This window comes from Ochotona curzoniae, unplaced genomic scaffold (assembly GCF_017591425.1).
Source record: "Ochotona curzoniae isolate NIBS_2020 unplaced genomic scaffold, NIBS_Ocur_1.0 contig_1014, whole genome shotgun sequence".
Lineage (NCBI taxonomy): Eukaryota > Metazoa > Chordata > Mammalia > Lagomorpha > Ochotonidae > Ochotona > Ochotona curzoniae.
In genome coordinates, this window is record NW_024464920.1 from 37,421,583 (window position 1) to 37,446,873 (window position 25,291).

The following is a 25,291-nucleotide window of genomic DNA, read 5'->3' on the forward strand; positions in this document are numbered from 1 at the left end:
CTACAATAGCCAGTGCTAGACCAGGACCAACCCTAGGAGCTTCCTCTGGTTCTTCCATGTGACAGTGGCCCAAATATTTCAGCCATCTTCTACTCTTTTCATAGGCCATTAGAAGGCACTCCGATCATCAGCAGAGCAGCTGGGTCATAAGCTGGTACCCTTGAGGGATGCCGGCATGGCAGGCAGTGGCTTTACCCATCATGCCACAACAATGGCTCCATAGCCTGTATTTGCTGTTGTTTTGCACTCTGCCATTTTCAGAACTGTCCTACAGAGAGCTAAATGAGACTTGAAAACACTTCCTTGAAGACATTCTTTGGAGCGTCAAGGTGCGGTTTGAATTTGTCTAATAAGGAATCAAGTGAAACCAGCTCATATCTTATGGTCCACGTCAGTTATTGGTAGGGGTGGTAGAAGAAAGGCCAAGAAACATCTCAGGAGGAAGTGTCTGGTGCCTATGGCTCCAGGTGCTCACTGCTTTAATCAGCCACATCAAAAAAGTCAGAAAGAAAGAAACCACAACGAACAAGGGGAAAGGAAAAAACAGCAGCCCCTCTCCCCGGCCTCCTCTTTCCTCTCTTCCTCCTCAGGGTGGGGGGCCACATCCGGGGCCCAGGGCCACGTCCTAGGTTGCTCTACTAAGCAGACTATTGAGTTTCACTTCCTGTTAGCTCCAGAGCTAGGACAGCATACCTGGGGGCACAGGATGAGAGCCAGGGTTTGGTACCAGAGCCCCCTAGAGATGAGCCCCGTGTGGACAGAGCCACTAGGAAGCTGTAGAACCCACTTGTCTGTGCAGTCGAGACCTCTTATCATTAGCACCAGGATGGGGTGCCATGCTGGGCAAGGCTGAACCGAGGTGGTTGTAAGAACAGGAGATAAGGATGGTTGGGCAGCACAACTCCTACTAGGATCATGTTTATTGCCTGCAACAAGTGTTTGGGTCTTTTTTCCTCCGAAAACATAATGCAATTGTATTTATTTGAACAGATGAAAGAGACAGAGATGTTTTGTCTTCTGGTTAACTATCCTGCCACACCCTTTCCCCCCAACCCCCCAAACTTGCAATAGCTAGTGTTGGTCAGGAGCTGGGGACTGAATCTGGCTGTCCCATTCAGCCAGGACTTGGGTATTTCGGCCATCACCTGCTGCTTCCAAGGGTGTGCAACAGCAGAAAGCGGGATAGGGCATGGAGGAGCCCCAGCTGGGATGTGGCCATCCCTAGCGGTGACTTTGTCATTGTGCCAAATACCTGCCAGTCTTTTTGAGAATGCCGATGACAGAGAATGGGAAGGCAGGCCAACGGTAACCTCCAGAAGTGTGGAAGGTTAATCTGTTTTAGAAAATTCTTAGACCATTCTGTTTCTAAGATTTTACTTATTTGAAAGGCAGAGAGAGATCATTCATCCACTGGTTCATTCTCCGAAGGGCCACGGATCTGGGGTTGGGTCGGGCACAAGTCAGGACCCTGGAATCCCATCTGGGCCTCCTCTAGGTGGGTGGCAGAGAACCAAGCACTTGGGCCACCTTCTGCTGCTCTCCCAGGGCATGTAAGCAGGGAGCTGGACCAAAGTGAAGCAGGCAGGAGCTCCTATGGCATGCTAGTTGGCTGGCAGCGGCTTCACTGTGCGGTGCCATGCTGCCTGTTCATTTTGCTTTTTTAAGTGGGACATATAATTTAGTGTTGGAGATTGTCATTAATATTCACCTTCTTCTGGTCTCCAGAGTTACTGCTGCACATTAGGCCAGAGGTGGATGGGTGTTGTATAGAGGACAAAGGTTGAAAAAGGTTAAAGCAAAGCAACAAGGCAATGAAGGACAACAGTCTGGCGGCCCCTGCTAAGCTTTAGGAGAAACAAGCTGAACAGGACTTGTTAGCCCTGAAGGGAAGACAGTTGTTGAAAGCAGAGATGGAGGGAGGGCATTTGGGTTCATCTCCAAAACAGGGAGGCTCGGGGCAGGGCAGGTCGGTAAAGGGAGTGACCACACAGGGCCCATATCATGAGTTGTAACCCGCGCTAGGTCCAGGCGGCAGCGGGAGAGTAGGACGAGGTTCATTAGAATACTAACTGAATCCGCCCACAAGTCTTCACTCTGCCCTCTGACCCTGGGGCCAGCCGGAGTGCGGGAGGAGGGAGAGGCTCCCCGGGTGGCAGGCCCGGGCAGGAAGGACCTTGGGCCGCCCGAGGGCGGCTCGCCCAGCCCGGCCCAGCCCAGCTCAACCCGCCGCCTCCCGGGTCATGGAAGCCGCCGGCCACCACCAGACGGCAGGCACAGGTGACTGACCCGCGGCGCCCTCCGTCTCGCACGGACCCCCTTCTCGCGGGTCTCGGCCAGGAGGCCGGGGCTGAGCGGCCGTGGGCGCCGGGCACGCGAATTCGATCTCCCCGCTTGCTGAGGGTGGTTGGGGTCTTCCACCCGCCACCGTCAGCCCGCCCCACGTCGCCGAGCCGCTCGGGCCCCGGCTGCGGGCCACCGCGCCCTGGCCTCCTTCTCGGCCCGACCCCCGTCTCCGGGCGCAGGTGGGCTTCGGGCCCTTTGGCCTCGCAGAGCCCGGATGCGGAGAAACGCCTGTCATGACGCCTCGGGATTTCTTTCAGCACTCAAAGGACTGTCAGCCGCAGCGGGCGCTCAGTCATGGTACCGGTGGCGGTCGAAGAGGCCACGGCTTTACTTTTAACTGCTTCAGCTTCTCCTCCCCTCTTTCCTCCTTTTCCTCCACTTCCACCCACGAAATGGTGCGCTCTGCCTTTAAGACTAAAATGGTGGCTTGCTACAAGCGGGACTCTACTTCCGGTGAGGAGGGGGCGGGACCCCAGCCCGCTCACGCCGGAAGTGGTTTGCGTTTTCAAGATGGCGACTCCCTATGTAACTGACGAGACCGGCGGTGAGTGCGGGAGGCGCCGGGGCGCTTCTCCGCGGGCTCTCGGGGCAGGGGTTTGAACTCGGAAAGGGGTCTGGCCGCCGCCCTTTCTGTGGGCCCCTCCTCGGTCCCGCCCTCCTGATCGCCTTCCCCATTCATTCTTTCTAGGGGTGTCACCTGCGCCCCCTTCTGGCCTCGTGTTTGGGGTGGGGGGATCTCTGCTTCCGGTCACCCAAAGCTTGGGGTCGTTTAATGCTGGTCCCTGCATCTGGGATCTTTATGGGTTGCGAGGTAGTACCCAGCAGTGGGAGCCCTCGTGTTTCTTTGGGGTTCTCCAATCTTGGGGGGACCCTACACTGTCAGTTCCCTCCAATTCCTTGCCGTCCCCTTTCCCTTCCCCTCCCCCATGTCTTGAGATGTACCTGCTTTTTGCCCCAGCCCCGGTTTCGTTTTTTCTCTAAATGGTGTTGGTTGAAGACCTTCTCAGCGCGCGATAGTGGTTTCCACACGTTTGCATCTTCATTTGTTGTGTCCCTGAGGTGCAGTTGGGTTAAGAGGAACCTCAAATAACTTTGGAGTTTGATTTGCTTGATGGCTCCACCCTCACCGACGTTGGAGGGGTCTGAGTGTCCAGGGGCGAGCTCTGACTCTGGGCGTCAGCATGACTTCATCCGGGCTGAGATGGGGGGTGTCTTGCTGTAGGTGTGAGGTGTGTTTTGCACAGCGGAGGAGGCTGTCATGCTGCTTTTTGTCTAGTCCTAATGGCCCAGCTCTTTAGATGGATGGGTATGGTATTACCCTACGGTAAGGGAATGGTGTGAAAGTGACTCACAGAGTCTAAGATGTTCTCATAACCCTTGTGGCACAGGACACCATGCAACCATACATGCTGTGTTTTAAAAACTGTTTTCCATTTTCTTACCCTTCAATCCACCTGTTTCCTGGTACCCAATGAAAGCCCCAGGTTGGGGTCAAGGTCTGGCGCCTTGACCTAGCGGCTAAAGTCTTCCTCTTGAATGCGCTGGGTTTCCATATGGGCACCGGTTTGAATCCCGGCAGTCCCGCTTCCCATCCAACTCCCTGCCTGTGGCCTGGGAAAGCATTTGAGGAAGGCCCAAAGCCTTGGGACCCTGCACCCGCATGGGAGACCCGGAGGAGCTCCTGGCTCCTGGCTTCGGATCAGCACAGCATCGGCTATTGCAGTAACTTGGGGAGTGAAAAAAAGCACTTTTTTTTTAGACTTAGTTATTTTTATTGGAAAGACAGATTTACCGAGAGAAGGAGATACAGAAAGAAAGATCTTCCGTCTCTTAAATCTTTTTTTTTTAATGTTAATGTCTACCAAGATTATGGCTTCTCTCTGTTATTTTTCCTTGTTTCCTTATGTTGTCCCAGGGCAATCTTCCCAGCCTTTTCTAGTTCTTCATGACCTTCTGTTTTAATTTTCCCTTCTGTAGCAAATGACCTCACTTTATATTTTACTGGAAAAATCAAGGTCTTTCATTTTTATTTGTTTTTGTCTTTAGCCAGATTTCTTGAATATCTGGTCTCAGTCTGCTCTTTGCATTTCCCCACTGTTGATTTGTTTAACTTTTTTTTTTTAAGATTTATTTATTTTGTTGGAAAGGCGGATGTACAGAGAGGAAGAGAGACAAAAAGATCTTCCGTCCAATGATTCACTCCCTAAGTGAGAGCAATGACCAGTGCTGCGCCGATCTGAAGCCAGGAGCCAGGACCTTCTTCCCGGGTTTCTCACATGGGTGCAGGGTCCTAAGGCTTTGGGCCATCCTTGACTGCTTTCCCAGGCCACAGGCAGGGAGCTGAATGGGAAGTGGAGCAGCTGGGATCACAACCGGCACCCATATGGGATCCCAGCACGTTCAAGGCGAGGATCTTAACCATTACGCTATCGCGCTAGGCCCCCCCCTTTTTTTTTTTAATAATTGACCCTTTGCTTCTTGTCACTAGATGGCCAGTTCACTAAAGATGATAATTGGCAAGGCTGGCAGAAGGAAAGTGTTTCTTTTTTTTTTTTTTTTTTTTTTTAGTTTATTTTTGTTGGAAAGATGTAGGTTGTTTCACTATCAGAATTTGGTGTTTTTCTTATGATTAGATTGAAGTTAGGTGTTTTGGAGAGGAAAACTGTTGGAGGAAAGTCCATTACCAGGGAGCTGGACGACAGGAACTGGTGCCCCGGGATCTCAGTGGATGCATGGTGAGGATTTAGCCAATTGAGCCATTGTGCTGGACCCTGTTTCTTAACCCTTTACAGTCACTTGTAACACCATACTTCTTCTGTGTTGCCTATCCTAATTGCTAATTGGTTAATCTTTTTCAGTCTTGGATTCACTATCACACTTCAGATTCACATACTAGAAAATCAGCATCGTTTTTTTCATCTTTATTTCTGGTAAAGGCTTCATTGTTCTACAACCCAGAATCAACTTTGTGCATAATTTCTTTCTCTATTTTTTAAATTGGTTTGAAAGGAAGTGCCACAGATAGAAAGAGGTCTCTCCTTTGCTGGTTCATTCCTCAGATAGCTGTGTCTGCCTGGGCTAGGCCAGGCTGAAGCCAAGACCCCTAGACTCCGTGCTCGTCCACACTTGGGTAGCCGGGTGCTAAGTACTTGTGTCAGCTTCTGCTGCTTTCCCAAACTCATTCGCAGGAAACTAGATTGGAAGTGGAGTAGTCAGAACTTGAAAACTGACAACGTCTATATGGAATGCTGGTGTCACAGGCTGCAGTGTAATTTACTATGCCACAAATGCTGGCCCCTGATTTTTTATTTTTAAGACTTAAAAAAAAATTTATAATTTTAGATCTATAAAATTACTGAAAAGAAGGTTTAGGAAATTCCATAGAGTTTATAGTTCCCCTATGTCTTACATTAAGATAGTATATTTCTTATAATAACCAATGAACAAGGGCCCAGTGGAGCAACCTAGTGGCTAACATCCTTGCCTTGTAACCACCAGAATCCCATATGGGCTCCAGTTCGTATCCCGACTGCTCTACTTCTCATCCAGCTCCCTGCCTGTGTCCTGGGAAAGCAGTCAAGGACAGCTCAAAGCTTTGGGAGCCTGCACCCATGTGGGAGACCAGGAAGAAACTTATGGATCCTAGCTCCTAGCTTTGGCTCGGCTCAGCTTCAACCGTTGTGGCTACCTGGAGAGTGAACCAGCAGATGGAAGATCTTTCTCTCTGTCTCCTTTTCATTCTGTAAATCTGACTTTCCAATTCAAAAAATCTTTTTTTTTTTTTCAAGATTTATTTATTTTTATTGGAAAGGCGGATATACAGAGAGGAGGAGAGACAGAGGAAAATCTTCTGTCCCATGGTTCACACCCCAAGTGACCACAACGGCTGCTGCTGTGCCGATCCCAAGATAGGAGCCAGGAGCTCTTCTGGGTCTTCACTTGGGTGCAGGGTCCTAAGGCTTTGGGCCATCCTCGACTGCTTTCCCAGGCCACAAGCAGGGAGCTGGATGGGAAGCATGGCCGCCAGGATTAGAACTGGCGCCCGTATGGCATCCCAGCGTATGTAAGGCAAGGATCTTAGCCGCTAGACTACTGTGCTGGGCCCCTATGTCTTGCCTTCTCCGGTAACTTTTTTTTTTTTTTTTTTTTTTTGCGGGTCTCTCTGTTGTTTTTTTTTTTTTTTTCACATTTTATTATTATTGCTATCATTTTACGATACAGTTCCATATTCCCCTATCCCCTCCCCAATTCCCTCCCCCCCCCAGTTCCTTTATATCATTATTAACATATAGTTCTTCATACTCAGTGATATGTTCATCATTGCGGGCATGGACAATGGCAGAGAGTCCAGAATCCTATTGTCAAAATATAATATAAACAGTTTCACTGTAAGTCCATCTTTGTCTGGAAACAGAGATGCCGACCACACTGCATCCTCACATCTGGATGTTAGTCTCCATTACATAACTACTGTACATTCCCTTAAATGAAAAGTCATGATACAGAATCAACAATAGAAAGAAAAAATAGAAATTTACAATGCGATGAAGTTAAATGACATGTTACTAGATATGACAGTCTCCATTACACAACTACTTTACCTTCCCTTAAATGAAGAGCCACAAAACAAAATCAACTTCTGGAAGAAAAAAGAAATTAACAACACCAAGAAGTTAAACAACATGCTATTAAATGTCCAACGTGTAGCTGAAGAAGTGAAAATCAAGAACCTTCTTGAAGAAAATGATGCCACTGCATGATCTACGAGTCATTGAATGATTTAATCAGAAGAAAGTGTTTTGAAGAGATGAAACCAACAGAAAACAACAAAACCCATGTGATACAGTTTCCGCTGATCTTTGTTGGAGTGTGTCTCCTCCCGACAATAAACAGATGGGTTTTGTTTTTTAATCCAGTCTACTAATCTATGATGTTTGATTGAGCTTAAGCAATTTACATTCAGAGTTAAATATACATAGGTGGTACTTTGGTCCTGTCATTTTAGGAATGGGTTGTTCATTGATTTAGTCTTCTGTTGTCATTTTACTGGGATGTTCTTCCCATTTGCCTTTGGTTTTGGTAGGTGCTATTCCTCTTCTCTGTCAAGAACATCTTGAAGTATCATTTGTAGGGCAGGTTTGGAAGAGGCAAATTCTTTTAGCTTTTCTTTACTATGGAAGAATTTTATTTCATTTTCAAAGATGAAAGAAAGCTTTGCTGGTTATGTTATCCTAGGCCGACAATTTTTTTCTTTTAGAATCTGGAATATGTCACTCCATCCTGTTCTTGCCTGTAGAGTTTCCTGTGAGAGATCTCCTGTGAGCTTAATTGGCCTTCCTTTATATGTCAATTGATGTTTTTCACGTGCACGTCTAAGGATCTTTTCCTTATGTTCAATTGAAGAGAGCTTGATTATCATATGTCTTGGTGAAGATCGCTTTTGATCAAGCCTGTTGGGAGTTCTGTGTCCCTCCTGGATCTTGTTTCCCAATTCTTTCTCCAGATTAGGGAAATTTTCCTTGATTATTTCATTAAATACATTTGCAAACTCAGCTTCTCTTTTTGCACCTTCCGGGACTCCCATAACTCTTATATTTGGCCTCTTAATAGTGTCTTTCAATTCTTGAATACTTTTTTTGGCCTGATTCAGCTCTGCTTCCAGCTTTTTGTTTGCTTTCCCCTGGTGACAGGAGATATCTGCCATTCTGAGATATTTTCTTCTGCTTGCTTCATTCTATTTTGGAGACTCTCCACTGTACTTGTAATTTGCTCTACTGTGTTCTTAATTTCTGATATACCAGCCTTGATTTCCTTTACTGCTTCCTTAAATTCTTTGAACTCTTGCATTAACTTCTCATTTTTGACCAGAATCTTTATAAAATGAGTCTTATGGATTCTGTGTCCCCCATTTTCTCAATGTCTTCCTCAGTTAACTCTGAGGTTGGCATAGGGTTTTGCTCCTTTGTAGGGGAGTTTTCAGTAATATTCATTGTGCCTTTGTCTCTTCTTTTGCTCTTGATCATTGTACTTCTGGTTAGCAGAGTCTTCTTCTTGGGGCAGGTTTCTAAGCTGTGTCACCCACAGGTCTACAATGCGATTTTACTTATTGCAGTTGGTACACAACTTTTTGCTTGCAGCCACTTGTGCTACAACCTCCAGCGAGTTCCAGGTCTGGCTTCTTATGTCAGATATCCACTGTGGTCTCCACAGCCCAGCTCTTGGCTCACCACTCTCCACCTCCTGTGATACCGTGCTGAGGCTGCACTGTTGTCTCTGCAACCTTTCTCCCTCTTCTGGTTGGAGTGGGTTCCAGGATTAAAGAGACACCAGGTGTCCTATCTAGTTAGGTTGTTGGTGGCGCTGATCTTGTCGGAACTAGTTGGATGTTAGGTCTGGGTGCCACACGGACCTGTTTTGACGAGTACGATGCCACAGTCGGTATTATTTTCCTGAGGGACCTCAGCAAGTTCTCGCGAGCTCAGCACATGCGCAGTTCACTGTTGTCCCCTGCAGTCCCAAAGCTTTTGCCACAGTGCGCAAAATGGTGCCCGACGTGCTACCACAACAGTTCCTGATCTGCTGGCTGACAGATCCGAGGGTTACCCAGACCTGTCCTGGATGGAACCCGTAGAATGCCACGTCGTTGCAGTTCACCGAGTCAGAAATGAGCTCACTCCCTCTCAGAGCATGCTCAGTCCTTTCCCTTGCCCTTTCCTCCTTAGGCAAAATGGCGCCCAATTCAGCTCTAGGGGGCTGACTGGGCTATGAAATCCTCGCTTTTATCACACTGCCCGCTTGGGACCTGCTGCTCTGTCTCTGCTCCTGGTCAAATCAAACGGACCAGCAGGACAGACAGTTCCCTGTCTGGGTTCACCTCCCAAGCTCCCAGTGAAAGTCCCTTCCCACCTGGTTGCTGGTGGAGTTCCGGCTGCTGGTAGAGTTTAGATCACTGTGCTGGATATTATTCACTGCAACACCACACTGCTGTGCCCGCTGCTTTCCTGTGTGTCAGTCTCCAGGTACCCCTCTGCTGTTGTTCTGTCCTTTTGTATTTCCTGAAATATGTCCTCTCTGCTTCATTCTGGTTAAATGCTTCTCCGTCCACTTAAACGTGTCCTTACCCTATTCCGCCATCTTGAGTCCCCGGTAACATTTTGACAAATACTTTTTCTTACAATTAAAAAACATCATAGGGACCACCGCTGTGTTGTAGTGGAATAAGCCACTGCCTGCAACAATGAAATTTCATATGGGTGTCAGTTTGAGTCCTAGCTACGCCACTTGTAATGTAACTTTCTGCTGATGTGCCTGAGAAAGTAGCAGAAAATGCGCCAAGTCTTTGGGTCCTTGTACCTACTTGGGAGGTGGGGAGGAAGCTCCTGGTGTCTGCCTTGCCTGGCTGTTGCAGCTTCCTGGGGAGTGAGCTAGCAGATGAAAACCCTCCCCCGCCCTCACCCTTTATACCTCTCTCTGTCTCTAACTATGCCTTTCAAATAAATAAAATTCATTGAAAAACAAAATGTAGGGGCTGGGGCTGTGGCATTCCGGGTAAAACTGCCATCTCTCTTGCTGTCATTCCATGCAGGTGCTGGTTCGTCCCCAGCTGCTCTCCCAATTCAGCTGTCTGCTAATGGCTTGAGGAAAACAAGTGTTTGGGTCACTGCCGCCTACATGGGAGACTTGGATGAAGTTTGTGGCTCCTGGCCTCAGTTTGGCTCAGCCCTGACCATCATGGTCACTGGAGAGTGAATCTTTTTTTTAAAAAAATGTATTTATTTTTATTGGAAAGGCAGATATACAGAGAGAAGGCGATGCAGAGAGAACAATCTTTTGTCTGCTGGTTCACTCCCCAGTGGCTGAGATGGCTGGAGTTGAGCTAAGGAGCCTGGATTTTCTGGGTCTCCCATATGGGTGCAGGATTCTAAGGCTTTGGGCTGTCCTTGACTGCTTTTGCTGGCCACAAGCCGGGAGTTGGACGGGAAGCAGGGCTGCTGGGACACACTGGCATCCACATAGGTGCTTGCAAAATGAGGACTTTAGCCACTAGGCTACTGCACTGCTTCCCCTTTTTGGTTTGTTTTAAGATTTATTTATTGTGCCCAGTGTGATGGCTTAATACCTAAATTCTCACCTTGCAATCCAGGATCCCTAGTTGGTAGCGATTCATGTTCTGGCTGCTTGACTTTCCATCCAGCTCCCTATTATGGCTTGGGGAAGCAATGGAGAATGGCCCAAAGCCCTGGGACCTTGCACCCATGTGAGAGACCTGGAGAAGCTTTTGGCTCCTGGCTTCAGATCAACTCAACTCCAGCTATTGGGGCCATCTGGGGAGTGAACCAGTGGATAGAAAGTCTTTTTCTCTCTGTTACACTCTGCTTTTCAAATAAGAATCACACACTTTAAATGTAAATAAATCTTTATATATAAAAGATTTTGGAAAGGCAGATCAGATTTACAGAGAAGAAGCAATGGCTGGAGCTGAGCTGATTCAAAGCTTGGAGACAGAAGTCTCATCCAAGTCTTGCACGTGGGTGTAGGATCCCAAGGACTTGAGCCATCCCCTGTGTCTTTCACAGGCCATAAGCCAGGTGCTTGACTAGAAGTAGAATATCTGGACTCAGATTGGTACCACATGGGGTGGCAGTGCCACAGGTGTAAGCTTACCGTACTTTGCCATGCTCCAGCCCCAAAGATTTATTTATTTGAAATAGTTACAGAGAGAGAGACCTAGAGATTTTTCATCTCTAGATGGCTAGAACACTCTCCTACCTCTCCCCTCCACTGGAGTCAGGCGCTTCATGCATGTCTGCCATGTGGGCGGCAAGGACCAAACACTTGGTCCATCTGCTGCTGCATTTCTTAGGCTGCTCACAGGGAGCTGGATCGGAAGTGGAGCAGCCAGGAGCCCAAATGCTGCCCATACAAGTTGCTGGCATCGCAGGTCGTGACATAACCTCCTAATACACTACAACACTGGCTCTACAATTTGTGTTTGAATTCTGATACTGTTTACTAACTTCAGACAAAGTTATCAAGCTTCTTATCTGCAAAGCTGGAACTAATATTTCATTGAGTTGTGAAAATGAGGATAAGATAATGTATATAAACAGTGAGCCGTGAGTGTTCTTGGCAAGCCGGCCACGATGGGTGGCTGCTGTTATCTTTTGAGAATTGACTGTTGAATTTACACATGGACCTCATCCAAGGCCCTCGTCTCTGATGTAAGTGCAGATTCCTTTCAGTGTGGTGTTATACACATTACGTCATTGTACCTGCTAGTGGAACTGGACTATAAGACAGGTGGAATAGCCAGATGGCTGATGTGGAAACTTTGGCGTTGGCATTGGCCCACAGCTACCTGCTGCCTTTATGTTCTTAAGCAAGCCTTGAACCTTTGGGAAACTGTTTCCTCAGCTCTGAATGATATTATTTTCCCCAAAGTCAGGCTTAACAGCATGGTGTGTGTGAAGTTCCTGTTGTCATGTACTACTTCTGAATAAATGCTCTTTTCTAACTGTTCCTCACATGATGAGTTTTTCAGCTCTGCATTTGCTTCTTGTTCCTCTTGGAATCCCCTTCTTCCCTTCTCTGCTTACAGAAATATTGGCGTTGACTTACTGTTATTACCGCTCTCCAGGCTTCAAAGTCAAGGCCCTGAAGCTTCCCTACTCTCCGATCACTTTTCCTCCCTGTAATGGTTCTGTACCTGTGTCTCTCATAGTGTGGAGTCTTTCCTCTTGCTGTACTGTTGCTTGGTGAACTTGTCTGCCTCGCCTTTACTGAAGACTAAACTTCTTGAACATAGGGACTGTCTTGCTCATCTTGATAATTCCTGTAGCACTTAGAATAATTCTTTTCTCAGAAGAAGCTTTTGGTGATTTCTTGTTGATACAGTTTAATGCATTTATAATCCAGCTTATGACTGCTATAAATTTCTGAGGCTGAGTCCTCTAGGATAACCAGAGTTTTCTAAATTTCTGAAACTGGAAACCCTTTTCTCTGTTCTTGTCCTGGATCTGTCTGTGCTTTTTTTTTTTTTTAAGATTTATTTTTATTATTTTTTTATTGGAAAGGTAGATATACAGAGAGAGGAGAGACAGAGAGGAAGATCTTCTGTCCGATGATTCACTCCCCAAGTGACCGCAACGGCCGATGCTATGCCGATCCGAAGCCAGGAGCCTCTTCTGGGTCTCCCACACGGGTGCAGGTTCCCAAAGCTTTGGGTCGTCCTCGACTGCTTTCCCCGGCCACAGGCAGGGAGCTGGATAGGAAGTGGGGCTGCCAGGATTAGAACTGGCGCCCATATGGGATCCCGGGCGTGCAAGGCAAGGACCTTAACCACTTGCGCCACCATGCCGGGCCCTGTGCTTTTTAATATTGTTAGTTGCCTATCCTTGAAACATTGTGGAACACTGCTGGTCAGGGATCTCCACTCAGCACTCCTAGCCCTGCGGCTGGGCAGCCTCACTCTTCTGGGCCTTCTTACCCGTGATGCCCTCCCCCTCATTGCTGGTTATTTTCCTTCCTTGAGAGAGATGGTGACAACCCTTTTTCTGGGGTCATTTCTGTAACTGTTGTCTGTCTTTCTATATCCAGGTTGTTGGCCCTGCAAGCCCCTTCAGCCCCAACGCTGTGTTACAGATCTTTCTCTCCCTTCTCTCTCTTTTTAAGATTTATTTATTTTATATTTTAAAAAAAGATTTATTTATTTTAATTGCAAAGTCAGATATACAGAGAGGAGAGACAGAGAGGAAGAACTTCTGTCTGATGGTTCACTCCCTAAATGGCTGGAGCTGAGCCAATCTGAAACCAGAAGCCAGGAGCCTCCTCCAGGTTTCCCACATGGGTCCAGGGTCCCAAGGCTTTGGGCCATCCTCGACTGCCCTCCCAGGCCACAAGCAGGGAGCTGGATGGGAAGTGGGGCTGCTGGGATTAGAACCAGTGACCATGTGGGATCCCAGCGCATGCAAGACGAGGACTTTAACCACTACGCTATCACACCAGGCCCTGTTTGTTTGCTTTTTGTGTGTGTGTGCCTATGTTTTGACCATACGTTATCATGAAGTCACGAACAGAATTTTCCACTTTGGATATCATACTGGTGTTCTGTAAGTTTTGGAGTTGGGAACATTTGGGAGATTTTTGGATCAGGGATGCTCAGCCTGAATAGGGCTTAGTACTGCCTGTGGTTTCAGATGTCCTTATGGTGGGGCAGGGTGGGCTTCAGATACATCCCACACACATAAGGTGATGCTACTGTAATCTATGCACTTAAGTAGGTGTGGCTAGTATTTGTTTCTTCCTGATTTCATGTAAAATGCAACTTACCTAGATTTGAATGAGTTTTTTTTTTTTTATAAAGTTCTCCTATGGATTTTGTTTTTATCAGTTTTTTAAAAAAGGATTTATTTATTTTTATTGCAAAGTCAAATTGTACACAGAGAAGGAGAGAGAGATCTTCCATCCACTGGTTTACTCTCCAGGTGGCTACAACAACTGGAGCTGAGCTGATCCGAATCCAGGAGCCAGGATCATCTTCTGCATCTCCCACATGGGTGCAGGGTCCAAGGCTTTGGGCTGTCCTTGACTGCTTTCCCAGGCCACAGGCAGGGAGCTGGGTGGGAAGTGGAGCATTCTGGACATGAACCAGCACCCATAAGGGATCCCAGCACACGCAAGGCAAAGACTTTAGCTGTGTGAGGCTCCTGCACCAGGCCCTGTCAGTGATTTTTGTTCTTCTGATTTTCCAAATTCAAGAGTGATATTGTAATTAGTTTCCTTGTTTGTGCTCTTGTTTATTGTCTGTCTTTCTCCCTAGAATGCATGCTGTAAGAAGGCAAGAATCTTGCTTAACTCATTATTGTATGCCTAGCTCCTCTTACAGTTCCTGGAACAACAGGAAGTGCTCAAAAAAATCATGTATGGGGCCCGGAGCGGTGGCGCAAGTGGTTAAGGTCCTCGCCTTGCACGCCCGGGATCCCATATGGGTGCCAGTTCTAATCCCGGCAGCCTTGCTTCCCTTCCAGCTCCCTGCCTGTGGCCGGGGAAAGCAGTCGAGGACGGCCCAAAGCTTTGGGAACCTGCACCCGTGTGGGAGACCCAGAAGAGGCTCCTGGCTTCGGATCGGCATAGCATCGGCCGTTGCGGTCACTTGGGGAGTGAATCATCGGACGGAAGATCTTCCTCTCTGTATATCCGCCTTTCAATAAAAATAATAAAATCTTTAAAAAAAAATCATGTATGAATAAATGTTGTTACCATATTCCCTACTTACTCATAAATATGGCGTGAAAAATAAGAGAATACATGTGAAAAACACCAGGTGAATTCCACTATAGTGTTGTTTCGGTCTTTTCTCTCATTCACACCGTGGCAGTCTCCAGGTCCTGTTGACTTACACTGTGTATTGAAGTTCCCCTTGGCTTTCCTCTCGGTACCATAGAGACCATCCAAGCCAAGTGTTCTCCCGTTGCAGCTCTTGCTTTCATTTCCTCTCCCTCTGGTTTGTGGTCCAGGCAGCCCTTTGTGTGTGTGGTTTCTGTATCCATGGAGCCAGCCAACTTTAGACTGAAAATGTTTGGAGGAAAAAAATTGTGTCCGCACTCAACATGTTGTACTGTTTTCCCCTTGTGGTTATTGCATAAACAGCAGATTGTAACAACTCTTTACATAGAATTTACAACGTAACAGATACTCTAAATAGTCTAGAGCTGACTGAGAGTATTTGGGAGAATTTTTGTAGGTAATGTACAAATACTGTGCCATAAGTGACTTGAGCAGGGACTTTTGATATCACGGAACCAGTTCCAGTGGATACAGAGGGACACCTGTACATACTTTTTAAAGATTTATTTATTTATTTTACTTGAAAGAATCAGAGAGAGAGATACAGACAAAGAGATCTTCATCCACTGGTTTAATCTCAAAATGGTCACTATGGCCAGAGCTGAATTTGTCTGAAGCTGGGGAGCCGGAACTGTCCCTGGGTCTCCCACAGGGGCGCAATGGCCTGAGGACTTAGACTGTATCCTTTGCTGCATTCCCAGGCCATTGGCTGGTCACTGGGTGGGACTTGGATCAGTTGGGACAAGAACCAGTATCTGTACAGGATGCCAGTGCCACAGGCAGAGGATTAGCTTGCTGCATCACAGATTACCTGTCCTCATTTATTAATATTCTCCTATTGTCTGAGGCTTAAATCTCAGCTTGATGGACACAGGAAATCTTTCATATTTTTACTAATTTACCTCTAATCTTCTTTCCCATTCAGTAAGCCTTTTGCCCAGAATACACTAGATTCTTGTGCTTCCTAATGTGATTCTTAAAAATGTATTCATTGTATTCAACTAATTTTGGCCATCTTCTGTGAGTAAGGCTCTTCAGATTCAGGGATGAAGTCTCTACTGTCAATCTTACAAACAAATATGTGTTAAACATTAGAACATGAAAAAGGCTGAAATTTGTCCTGTGCTTGCACAAAAGTCAACTCCTAACCTGAGTAGGGTGTGTGGAGGCCAGGGAAGGCTGCTTTGGTGAGTTTATATTTGAACTTGACCTTTAAAAACCAGTAGCTACTAACAGATAAGAAACAGAAAATATTCTGGACCAAGAGAAGCAAGAGCAGAAAGGCATGGGGAATAGAGCCTAGGTCTGGATGGGGCTCGTGAGTGTTTGTGTGGCTGGAGTGGTCTGGGTGGCCAGTGGTCAGGAGGCTGGCGATGGGGCAGCACTAGGTGAAGAAGGCCTCTGGGTGCAGCTCCATGCTGCCCAGAAGTACTGCGAGGGCCGCTGCGCTCCAGGAAGGCTTCTCACTGAAGGTACAGTCTACTGAGTATATACAGCATCTCCCTGTGTCTGAAATCCTCCCTTCTGCCTCTTTGCTCAACCACACCTCCTGCTGCAGGCAAGGAGCTGGATGGGAAGTGGAGCTGCCAGGATTAGAACCGGCACCCACATGGAATCTTGGCACATGCAAGGCGAGCACTTTAGCCGCTAGGCTACCATACCGGGCTCTTTCTACGTTTTGCATTGCATCGTGGTACATGGTTTTTTGGAAAAAAATTTTGTCATCATTTCTAGCAGATATGTTGTTACATATAGTTAGATATTCCCATATAATTGGATATCAAGTTTAAAAACAATTTTGGCAAGGGGCAGCATTGTGTCAAAATAGTTTGTCTCTACTTGTAACACTGGCGTCCTATATCGGAGTGTAGGTTTGAGTCCCTGCTATTCACTTTCAGTCTGTCTCCCAGTGAATGTGCCTGCAAAGGCAGAGGAAGATGTCCCAGCTCCTTGGCTCCCTGTAGCCCCGTGTTGGAGACCAGAATAGAGTTCCCGGCTCCTGGCTGCTGCAGACATTTGGAAGTGAGCAATCAGATGGAAGATCACTGTCTCTCTGCCGTCTTGATTTTTAAATAAAAAGATTTCACAAAACGTTTTTTGTTTGTTTATAGATGATGCTATAATTTGTACTAAATTATCTTTTTTAAGTTTTACTTACTTTTATTGGAAAGGCAGATTTATAGAGAGAAAGAGAGACAAAGATCTTCCATCAGCAGATTCACCCCAAATGACTACAATAGTGGGAACTGAGCTGACCCAAAGCCAGAAGCCTCCTCCAGCTCTCCCACATGAGTGCAGGGCCCCAGTGCTTTGGGCCGTCCTCCATTGCGTTCCCAGGCCACAAGCAGGGAGTTGGAAGGGAAGTGGAGTAGCAGGGACACGAACTGGCACCCTATGGGATCCGGGCACTTACAGGCTGTCCTCTCTTGCTTAAAATTTTTTGTTTGTTTGTTTTCATTTTGGAACTATTTATGCTGAAGTTTCAAGATTGAGATTACTAAACCAAGACATATTGAATTTTCTTGTCTAGCCTTCCCCTAGTGGGTGAATTACTTAACCTCTTGTCGTTGATCCTTTAACGGTTGATCTGGCACCAGTCTCTTCCCTTCTGTTCTCATTGTTTCCACCAGTTCTACCTCCTCATGCCAGGGTTGTTACAGTCTTTTTTTTCTCCTGACTCATTTTTCCAGGTCCAATGTTTTCGTTTTCCCATTTGCCTTTTTGGTCTTCCCAGATCAGTTGCCTTAAAGCGTTGCTGTGGATATAGAGTTCATTCACTGATCAGAAACCGTTGGTTAAAGGAGTCCTTCATATGACAAGTATTTATTGCGTGCATGCCATTGGGCAGATTCTCAGTCCCATCCCTGGCTCTCGGCATCTGCACACGGCCCTCCCATCACACCCGTCCTTCCTCTGACTCAGCCTGGCTGGTCTGGTTACTGTCTGAAGGTGTCATCGCTCCCCCTTGCCACGTCTGGAATTTTGTTTTAGAATGGGCTTCTATTTTGAATGCATTCTGTTTTCCTTGACTGCACTGTGACCTGTCTCCTGCCTGGCCTAACTCAGTCCTCCCTCCAGGAAGCCAGGCAGCTGCGGCAGGCTCCATTTTCCTCTTGTGCCCACACAGGCACTGCTGGGAGAACCCTGTGTTTACCCTCAGTGCTCCCGAAGCAGCAGCGGCTCCCCCACCTGCCTTGAAAGCTCGCCAGGGTCTGCTCTATTCCTCATTTCCAGCCTGGCTTCTCACTTGGGGGGATTCTCCTTGTGACCCTTTTCACGCCGCTCCCATCTCCACACTTTCCTTTCTTTGCTCATATTGGAACTCATTTGCTCAGTCCTTTTTTCTTTCTTGCATCTTGTCTACCTGTCATCTTACACATTTTCTTTAACAATTTTTTTGTTTTGGGAGGTGACATTTTGTCCAGTGGTTAACACATCACTTGGCTCACCTACATCCTATATCAGATTGCCTGGTTAGAGTTCTGCTCTGCTTCCAATTCCAGCTTCCTGCTGATGAGCACCATGGCAGGGCACAAAGTCATAACTCAAGTCTTTGGAACCCTGCTGCGAGATGGGAGACCTGGGCAGTGTCCTGGTTCTGGCTTCAACCTAGCACAGTGGCTGGGTATTGTGGGTATTTGACTAGTGAACCATCAGATAAACAATTTCTGTGTCCTCTCTTTCCTGCCTTCCCTGTCCTCTTTTCCTGCCTGGTACGATGGCTCTATGGCTCATTCCTTGCCCTGCAAGTGCCAGGATCCCATATAGGTGTTGGTTCATGTCCTAGATACTCCGCTTGCTATCCAACTCCCTGTTTACAGCCTGGGAAAGCAGTGGAGGATGGCCTAAAGCCTTGGGATGCTGCACCCACATGGGAGACCCAGGAGAAGCTCTTGGCTCCTGGCTTCAGATCAGCTCAAATCCAGTTGTGGCCATTTGAGGAGTGAACCAGTGGATGGATCTTTCTCTCTGAATCTCCTCTCCTTGCTTGAGGTTTGGGACCCTGCACCCACATGGGAGATGTGGATGACATGGAAGAAATTCCTGGCTTCCGATCGGCTCAGCTCAGGCTCATATGGCCACTTGGAGAGTGAATCAGCAGACAGAAGATCTTCTCCCTGTCTCTTCTCCTCTATGTATATCTGACTTTCCAATGAGAATAAATAAATCTTGATCTTCTGTCTCCTGGTTCACTTCTCAAAGGACCGTAACAGCCAGGGCTAGGCCAGGCCGAAGCTGGGAACCTGGAGCTCTGTCTGGGGTTCCTACATGGGTTCAGCACTCAAGGACTTGGGCCATTCTCCACTGCTTCCCTGGGCTCATTAGCAGGGAGTTAGAACAAAGTGGTGGAGCCAAGATTCAATCTAGCGCCCATATGGAATGCCAGTGTTAAAGTAGCAGTGTAATTTGCTGTGCCACAGTGCCAGTCCCAACTTAATTTTTTAAAGAGGTATTTATCTGTTTATTTACTTGAAAGGTAGAGAGAGAGCGATTAGTCTTCAATCTGCTTGTTCACTCTCCAAATAGCCATCTGAATCTCCCATATGGATGTCAGGGGCCCATGTCCTCCTGCTGTCGCCGGCTGCGCTCTCAGGTCCATCACCAGAAAGCTGAGTGGAGTAGCCTGAACTTGAATCAGGTACTTGAGTATAAGGTTGTAGTGAGCCAGATGAAGAGCATAACCTGCTGTGCTATAACCTGTGCTGACTTAAAAATAACAAACAAAATACATGCCTCCTAATGGGGGGAATCAGGAGCAATCCTAACAACCTTTTAACACGAGGTCATGTGCACAGAGCAGCGGGGCACCCCAGAGTGGAGCAGGCAGACAGGAGGAGGCTTGTATCCCAACCCTGAAGACTCCTAGATCCTCACCAAGGACTATCAGTACGAGCTCCGAGGACTACATCCCAATCGCCAAGGAGACCACGGGGAATTGGAGTGCCTTCGGAAGCCGAGAACTCTGAGGTCACCCACCTCCATTTGGATCTCCCACATGGGATGGAAGAAGCCCAAATCCTGCCTTACAGGATCCAAGGTCATCGGAACGACAACCAGGAACACTGAGCGGTCTGCAGAAACAGCAGTAAACTTCCTTCGGGACTAGGGAAAGACGCTTTCTCTGGTCCTTGCCTGATTCCAACTTTGGATCCCCACCCTCTCGTAATGACCATCAGGATCGCTCCAGAAATCCCTCAAAACAAACTAACAGAGAAACAAACAAACAAAAACTAGAATAGATAGAACAGCAAGGAAAGCTTAGAAACAGATAGAAAACAGTCAGTGGGGAGGCACTTATAACTCACTGGGTGGAACACAAAGATTAGTTACTCCTCACTAGGGTATTGAAGATTTCTCTACACACCCCTCTTAGAACTGTTCACCTAAACTGTTGACATATGTCTTGTTAGAGTTATAGAGTTAGACTACCTGAAAAACAGCCAGGTTCTGCAAAATCATGCTTCAACGCTATAAACTGCTAAATACTAAAATTAAAAATAGACATGAGACAGCTGAGTAGTAATCTAGAGCCATTTTAAGGTGTATAGAACCCAGCTGTATATAAACTAATAGTTGAAATGTCAATGTAGAAGTCATAGGATGTGGTTCAGAACTTGCACTCTTTTTTTTCTCTCTCTTTTAACATGTTGGTTACTCACTACCATGTCAACTAATTCCATTATGTTATAAATTGTTACTGATGTAATGTTGGGGCTTTTAATTGATTGGGATGATACTCTGTTGGCTCTACCTTCAGACCAGCGAAGGTCTCCCCAAGAAACTGTTGAACTTATCTGGACAATAGGATACTGAACTCTATGCTTTGTAGATGCTTGCAATGAAAGAATCTCAGCTGAATTTGAACTGTGGTAATGCAGCAAGGTGGAGGAATCCACCATGGGGTGGGGACAGGGTTTGGGGAGGAGAGGGAGGAATCCCAGTACCTATAAAACTGTGTCATATAATGCAATGTAATCAATAAAAAAAAAAACATGCCTCCAAGACGCTCTTTTTTTCATTTATTTTTACAAAAGAAAAAGAAAAGCAGAATAAAACATTCATAGGTGAATGGCTTTGTCAGCTTTCTTCCAATTTATCCCTCTAAAGACAAGGAGCATGAAAGTCTGGCTGTGTACTTCCGCACCTCTCTGTCCCTGTACCTGAGCTGCGCCTTTAGGCATTTACTGTCCGTTGTGCCAATAAAATGGGACCATGGTCATACTGGTAATGATTTTCTTAGGTTCCCCAAGGGTGTTTCAAGTATGCTACAACAGTTTTTATAATAAAACTTATTTTTTAAAGATTTATTTTGATTGTTTAGGCGGATTTACAGAGAGAAGGAGAGCCAGAAAGATCTTCCATCCACTAGTTCACTCTCCAAATGGCTGTAACTGCCAGAGCTGAGCTAACAGAAGCCAGGAGCCAGGAGCTTCCTCCAGGTGTTGCATGTGGGTACAGGGTCCCAAGGCTTTAGGTGATCCTCTATTGCCTTCCTAGGTCATAACCAGAGAGCTGGAAGGAAAGTGGAGCAGCCAGCACACTAATGGGTGCCCATATGGGATCCTGGTACTAAAAGGGAAAGGTTAACCAATTGAGCCATTGCACCAGGCCCTATAACATTTATTTCCCTTTTTCATTGAGTTGATATGTACACTGGTGGTAGAAAAGATATAGTAGTCCCTTAAGCATGCCTTTGGCAAGGTGGTAACAGCAGACTGTGCAATTATTGTATTCACTGACATAAACTTGTAATTTGTTTTAAAAGGTCATGGATTGGGCTGGCATGGCAGGTAAAGCTGCTGCTTGCAATACCCATATCCCATCTGTACACCAGTTCCAATCCTGCTTCCAGCTAATAGCCTGGGAAAAAGCAGTGGAAGATGCTCCAGTGTTTGGGCCCTTACCACCTGCTGTTGGAGATGCAGGTGAAGCTCCTGGCTTTGGCCTGGGACCAGTGCCGGTCACTGTGGCCGTCTGGGGAGCAAACCAGCAGATGGGCAATCCCTGGCTCTGTCTTCCTTCTTTCTCTGTGACTCTGCCTTTCCAATGAAAATAAATAAATCTTTATAAAAAGTCACTGATGATGCAATGGAAGTGATTAACTTTATCCACTCCACACCCTGAATACACATCTTTTTAACTGTGACTAAATGGGAAATAAGTGTGAAACCTGCATTGCCCGTGGAAGCAAGGCGACTGTGACAAGGACACAGCCTCACCCTGGTCAGGATTGTGAGCTTCGCAGGCTTCCTCTCCACAGAATGTCATTTTCCCTAGCGAGAACCAGTGACCAACTCTGGCCCTTCATACCTCAGCCCTGACCTCCCTCCCTTGAAAGTTCGGGAGGGAAGCCTCTAGTTTCCAAGGAAACAACAATGGGTTTGTTGCCAGTGATGCAATTCAAACCCTCAAGTGAAAATTAGAATTTTGGAAAACATGTACTTGTCACTGTGACCTTGATGGCATTTTAGTACTAAAGGCTGTTCTGAGCTTTGTGTCTTTATGTGTCTGGTTCTCTTTCATAAAAGCAGGGGCTCCACCTTGTGGATGAACACAGTGTGTGTGGGGCAGTCAGCTGGGCATGGCCATTTAAGTTGCCGGCAGGCTTTTAAACAATGCCTCAGCGAGCTCTGTCGGTGCTGGGTGCCTCTTGCACTTGTAGCATGCATTCCTGGAAGTTGACCTGTTTTTCAAGGTCTTTCTAAATAAAGCTGCCCTTTCTCCTGTCCTCTCTGATCATTCTTCCCTGAACTACTTCCTTTTGCCTCCTGTTAGCCTCTTTCCCATTACTGGCCTTCATATCCTGTTACTGTTGTTACCTTTTATTTAAGGGAAAAAAATCATTTATGTGTATCCTTTCTTGCCAACGAAGTGTTAAAAATAAAATCCCTTGGGCCCGGCAAGGTGGGCTAGCAGCTAAGTCCTCAGCTTGAACGCTCCAGGATTCCATATGGGCACCAGTTCTGATCCCGGCAGCCCCACTTCCCATCCAGCTCCCTGCTTGTGGCCTGGGAAAGCAGTCGAGGATGGCCCAAAGCCTTGGGACCCTGCATCCAAGTGGGAGACTTGGAAGAACTGGTTCCTGGCTTGGGATCGGCGCAGCACTGGCCATTGTGGTCACTTGGGAAGTGAATCATCAGATAGAAGATCTTCCTGTCTTTTCTCCTCTCTGCATATATGATTTTGCAATAAAAATAAAATAAATCTTTTTAAAAAAATCTCTTGAGGGCAGGGTGGTGTGTAGCACAGTGCCCAGGCACACAGGAAAGAACTCTATGATGAGGGCAGGACTGGGGGTTGCCGGGAGAAGAGGCGGTTACTAGTTGCAGTTGGCAGGTGGATAAAAGCTGGGGGAAGCGCCCACATGAATACATTGTTGAATCTTGTTTAAAACTCAGAAAGAGTAACTTTGTGCCTGCCTTCCTGTCATTTCAGGCAAGTACATCGCTTCGACACAGCGGCCTGACGGCACCTGGCGCAAGCAGCGGAGGGTGAAGGAAGGCTACGTGCCCCAGGAGGAGGTCCCAGTGTGCGTGGTTAGGCTAGAGGAGGGCTGCAGAATGACTTCCCCACTGAAGGCTCGCCTGGGCATCCCCCGCCCCGCCCTCCTGAGCTGCCAAGAAGTATTACAAGCGACCCCTTCCAGACCTGAGATTCTGGGGAGCTCGGGGTTCCCCGGTCCCATGACCCGTGGTCAGCAGACCCTCTGAGCAGCGTATAGAGGTCCATGGCCTCCATTCTGGGGACCCTGCTGTAACTCGCCCCCCAGAACAAGGCCACAGGCGAGCTTCCAGAGAGGAAGGAGGCAGGAAACAGGGCCGTGGGGAGGCTGCCTTGGTTGGGGTTAGGAAAAGAAGGGGCTCAGGAGTCAGGGATTCTTGCAAATGGCTGACACCTTCGCTTTGCTGCAGGTATGAAAATAAGTATGTGAAGTTCTTCAAGAGTAAACCTGAACTGCCCCCAGGGCTAAGCCCCGAGGCCACAGCCCCCGTCACCCAGTCCAGGCCTGAAGGTGGTGAGCCAGGCCTCTCAAAGACGGCCAAACGCAACCTGAAGCGGAAGGAGAAGCGGCGGCAGCAGCAGGAGAAAGGAGAGGCGGAAGCCTTGAGCCGGACTCTGGATAAGGTGTCGCTGGGAGACGCTGCCCCACCACCCAGCGCACCACAAGGCCCCCAGGCGGCACCCACGGCCACCTCTGAGCAGCCCGAGCCAGCGGCCAGCACCGAGAGAGCCAAGAAGATAAAAAACCTCAAGAAGAAACTGCGGCAGGTGGAGGAGCTGCAGCAGCGAATTGAGGCTGGGGAAGTCAGCCAGCCCAGCAAAGAGCAGCTGGAGAAGCTGGCACGGAGGAGGGCGCTGGAAGAGGAGCTGGAGGACCTGGAGCTTGGCCTCTGAGGCCGCGGGGAGGAGGCAACGGACCACAGAACAAACCGCAGGGCTCTCGGGGTCCAGGGAAGGGGGTGGCAGTGGTGGGGGTTGTCCCCCATACTGGCTCACGTGTGCCCCTTGTGGCCCAGCTCCGTCCTCCAGGACCTAGCCTCTCCCTCGCTCCTTCCCTGTTCTGCCCAAGTCTTGTTTTTTTGGACTTTGCCCCGTCCCATTCCCAGCGTCCAGATCCCAGTGACCACCCCCAGGTACCTTTGCTGCTGATTTGGGTGTCTCGTTGAAAAGAAAACTGGGTGGGTGGGAGTCGTCGGAGAACTGAGGCCTGGGGTAGAGGAGGTGAGCCCAGAGCTCCAAGTCCTGGTGCCTGTTGAAGGTGTTCAGGGCTCGCTGCCCCCTCTATGCCTCACCTCTTTGTTTTTTTGTTTTGTTTTGTTTTATTACTTTTTTTTTTAAAGAACAAGAATAAACTCACGTAGACAACATGTCTGGCTTTGCCTCTTTCAGCTCTGTTTCTTTCTGTTTTTTTTTTGTTGTTGTTGTTTTTTTTTTTAATTTTTATTGGAAAGGCAGATACACAAAGGAGTAGAGACAGAGAGGAAGATCTTCCATCTGATGGTTCACTCCCCAAGTGGCCACAATGGCTGGAACTGAGCCAATCCGAAGCCAGGAGCCAGGAGCTTCTCTGGGTATCCCACACGGGTGCAGGGTCCCAAAGCTTTGGGCTGTCCTTGACTGCTTTCCCAGGCCACAAGCAGGTTGCTAGATGGGAAGCAGGGCAGCTGGGATTAGAACCGGCGCCCATATGGGATCCTGGCACATGCAAGGTGAAGACTTTAACCACCATGCTGTCATGCTGGGCTCTCAGTTCTGTTTCTAAGAGGTATTTTTTCTCCTGTCTTTGGCACAGGAAGAGAAGTGTTGGGAGTAATATTTTTTTAATTTTTAAAAAGTTTTATTTTATTTGAAAGGCAAAAAGAGACATCTGACATCCACCGGCTTACTCCCCATATGTCTGCAGCAGCCAGGGCTAGGCCAGGCTGAGCCTGCCATCAGGAACTCCATCTGGGTCTCTCATCTGCACGGGTGGCAGGGCCGGGACAGTGAGATGGATGGGCAGCAGCACAGCTGGCGTGTGGCTGTGCCCTGTAGTGAGTGCTAGCTCTGCAGTGTGGCACAATCCACTGCATGCATGGCAACACTGCTCGCCCCTTTTCAC

General features: G+C 47.6%; 1 protein-coding gene across 2 annotated transcripts; it reads left to right on the forward strand.

The window, feature by feature from the left end:
• The first annotated feature begins 2,140 nt into the window (after positions 1 to 2,140).
• PYM1 (PYM homolog 1, exon junction complex associated factor) lies at positions 2,141 to 24,553 on the forward strand. 2 transcript variants are annotated; one of them, XM_040984024.1, is made up of 3 exons: positions 2,141 to 2,277; positions 23,125 to 23,218; positions 23,601 to 24,553. In XM_040984024.1, the coding sequence occupies exons 1-3, from the start codon at positions 2,241 to 2,243 to the stop codon at positions 24,082 to 24,084; spliced, it is 615 nt and encodes a 204-aa protein (XP_040839958.1). In that variant the 5' UTR covers positions 2,141 to 2,240; the 3' UTR covers positions 24,085 to 24,553. The 2 variants fall into 2 exon arrangements, with proteins under 2 accessions (XP_040839958.1, XP_040839950.1); XM_040984016.1 differs by lacking the exon at positions 2,141 to 2,277 and adding an exon at positions 2,294 to 2,887.
• Positions 24,554 to 25,291: the final 738 nt, after the last annotated feature.

What these genes read in the sequence shown, in the direction of transcription:
- PYM1 (XM_040984016.1), top strand. Translation starts at nt 2,638, where the DNA reads ATGGTACCGGTGGCGGTCGAAGAGGCCACGGCTTTACTTTTAACTGCT. An exon ending in TGTAACTGACGAGACCGGCG is followed by an intron (nt 2,888 to 23,124) that starts GTGAGTGCGGGA and finishes CTGTCATTTCAG; the next exon opens with GCAAGTACATCGCTTCGACA. An exon ending in CCCCAGGAGGAGGTCCCAGT is followed by an intron (nt 23,219 to 23,600) that starts GTGCGTGGTTAG and finishes GCTTTGCTGCAG; the next exon opens with GTATGAAAATAAGTATGTGA.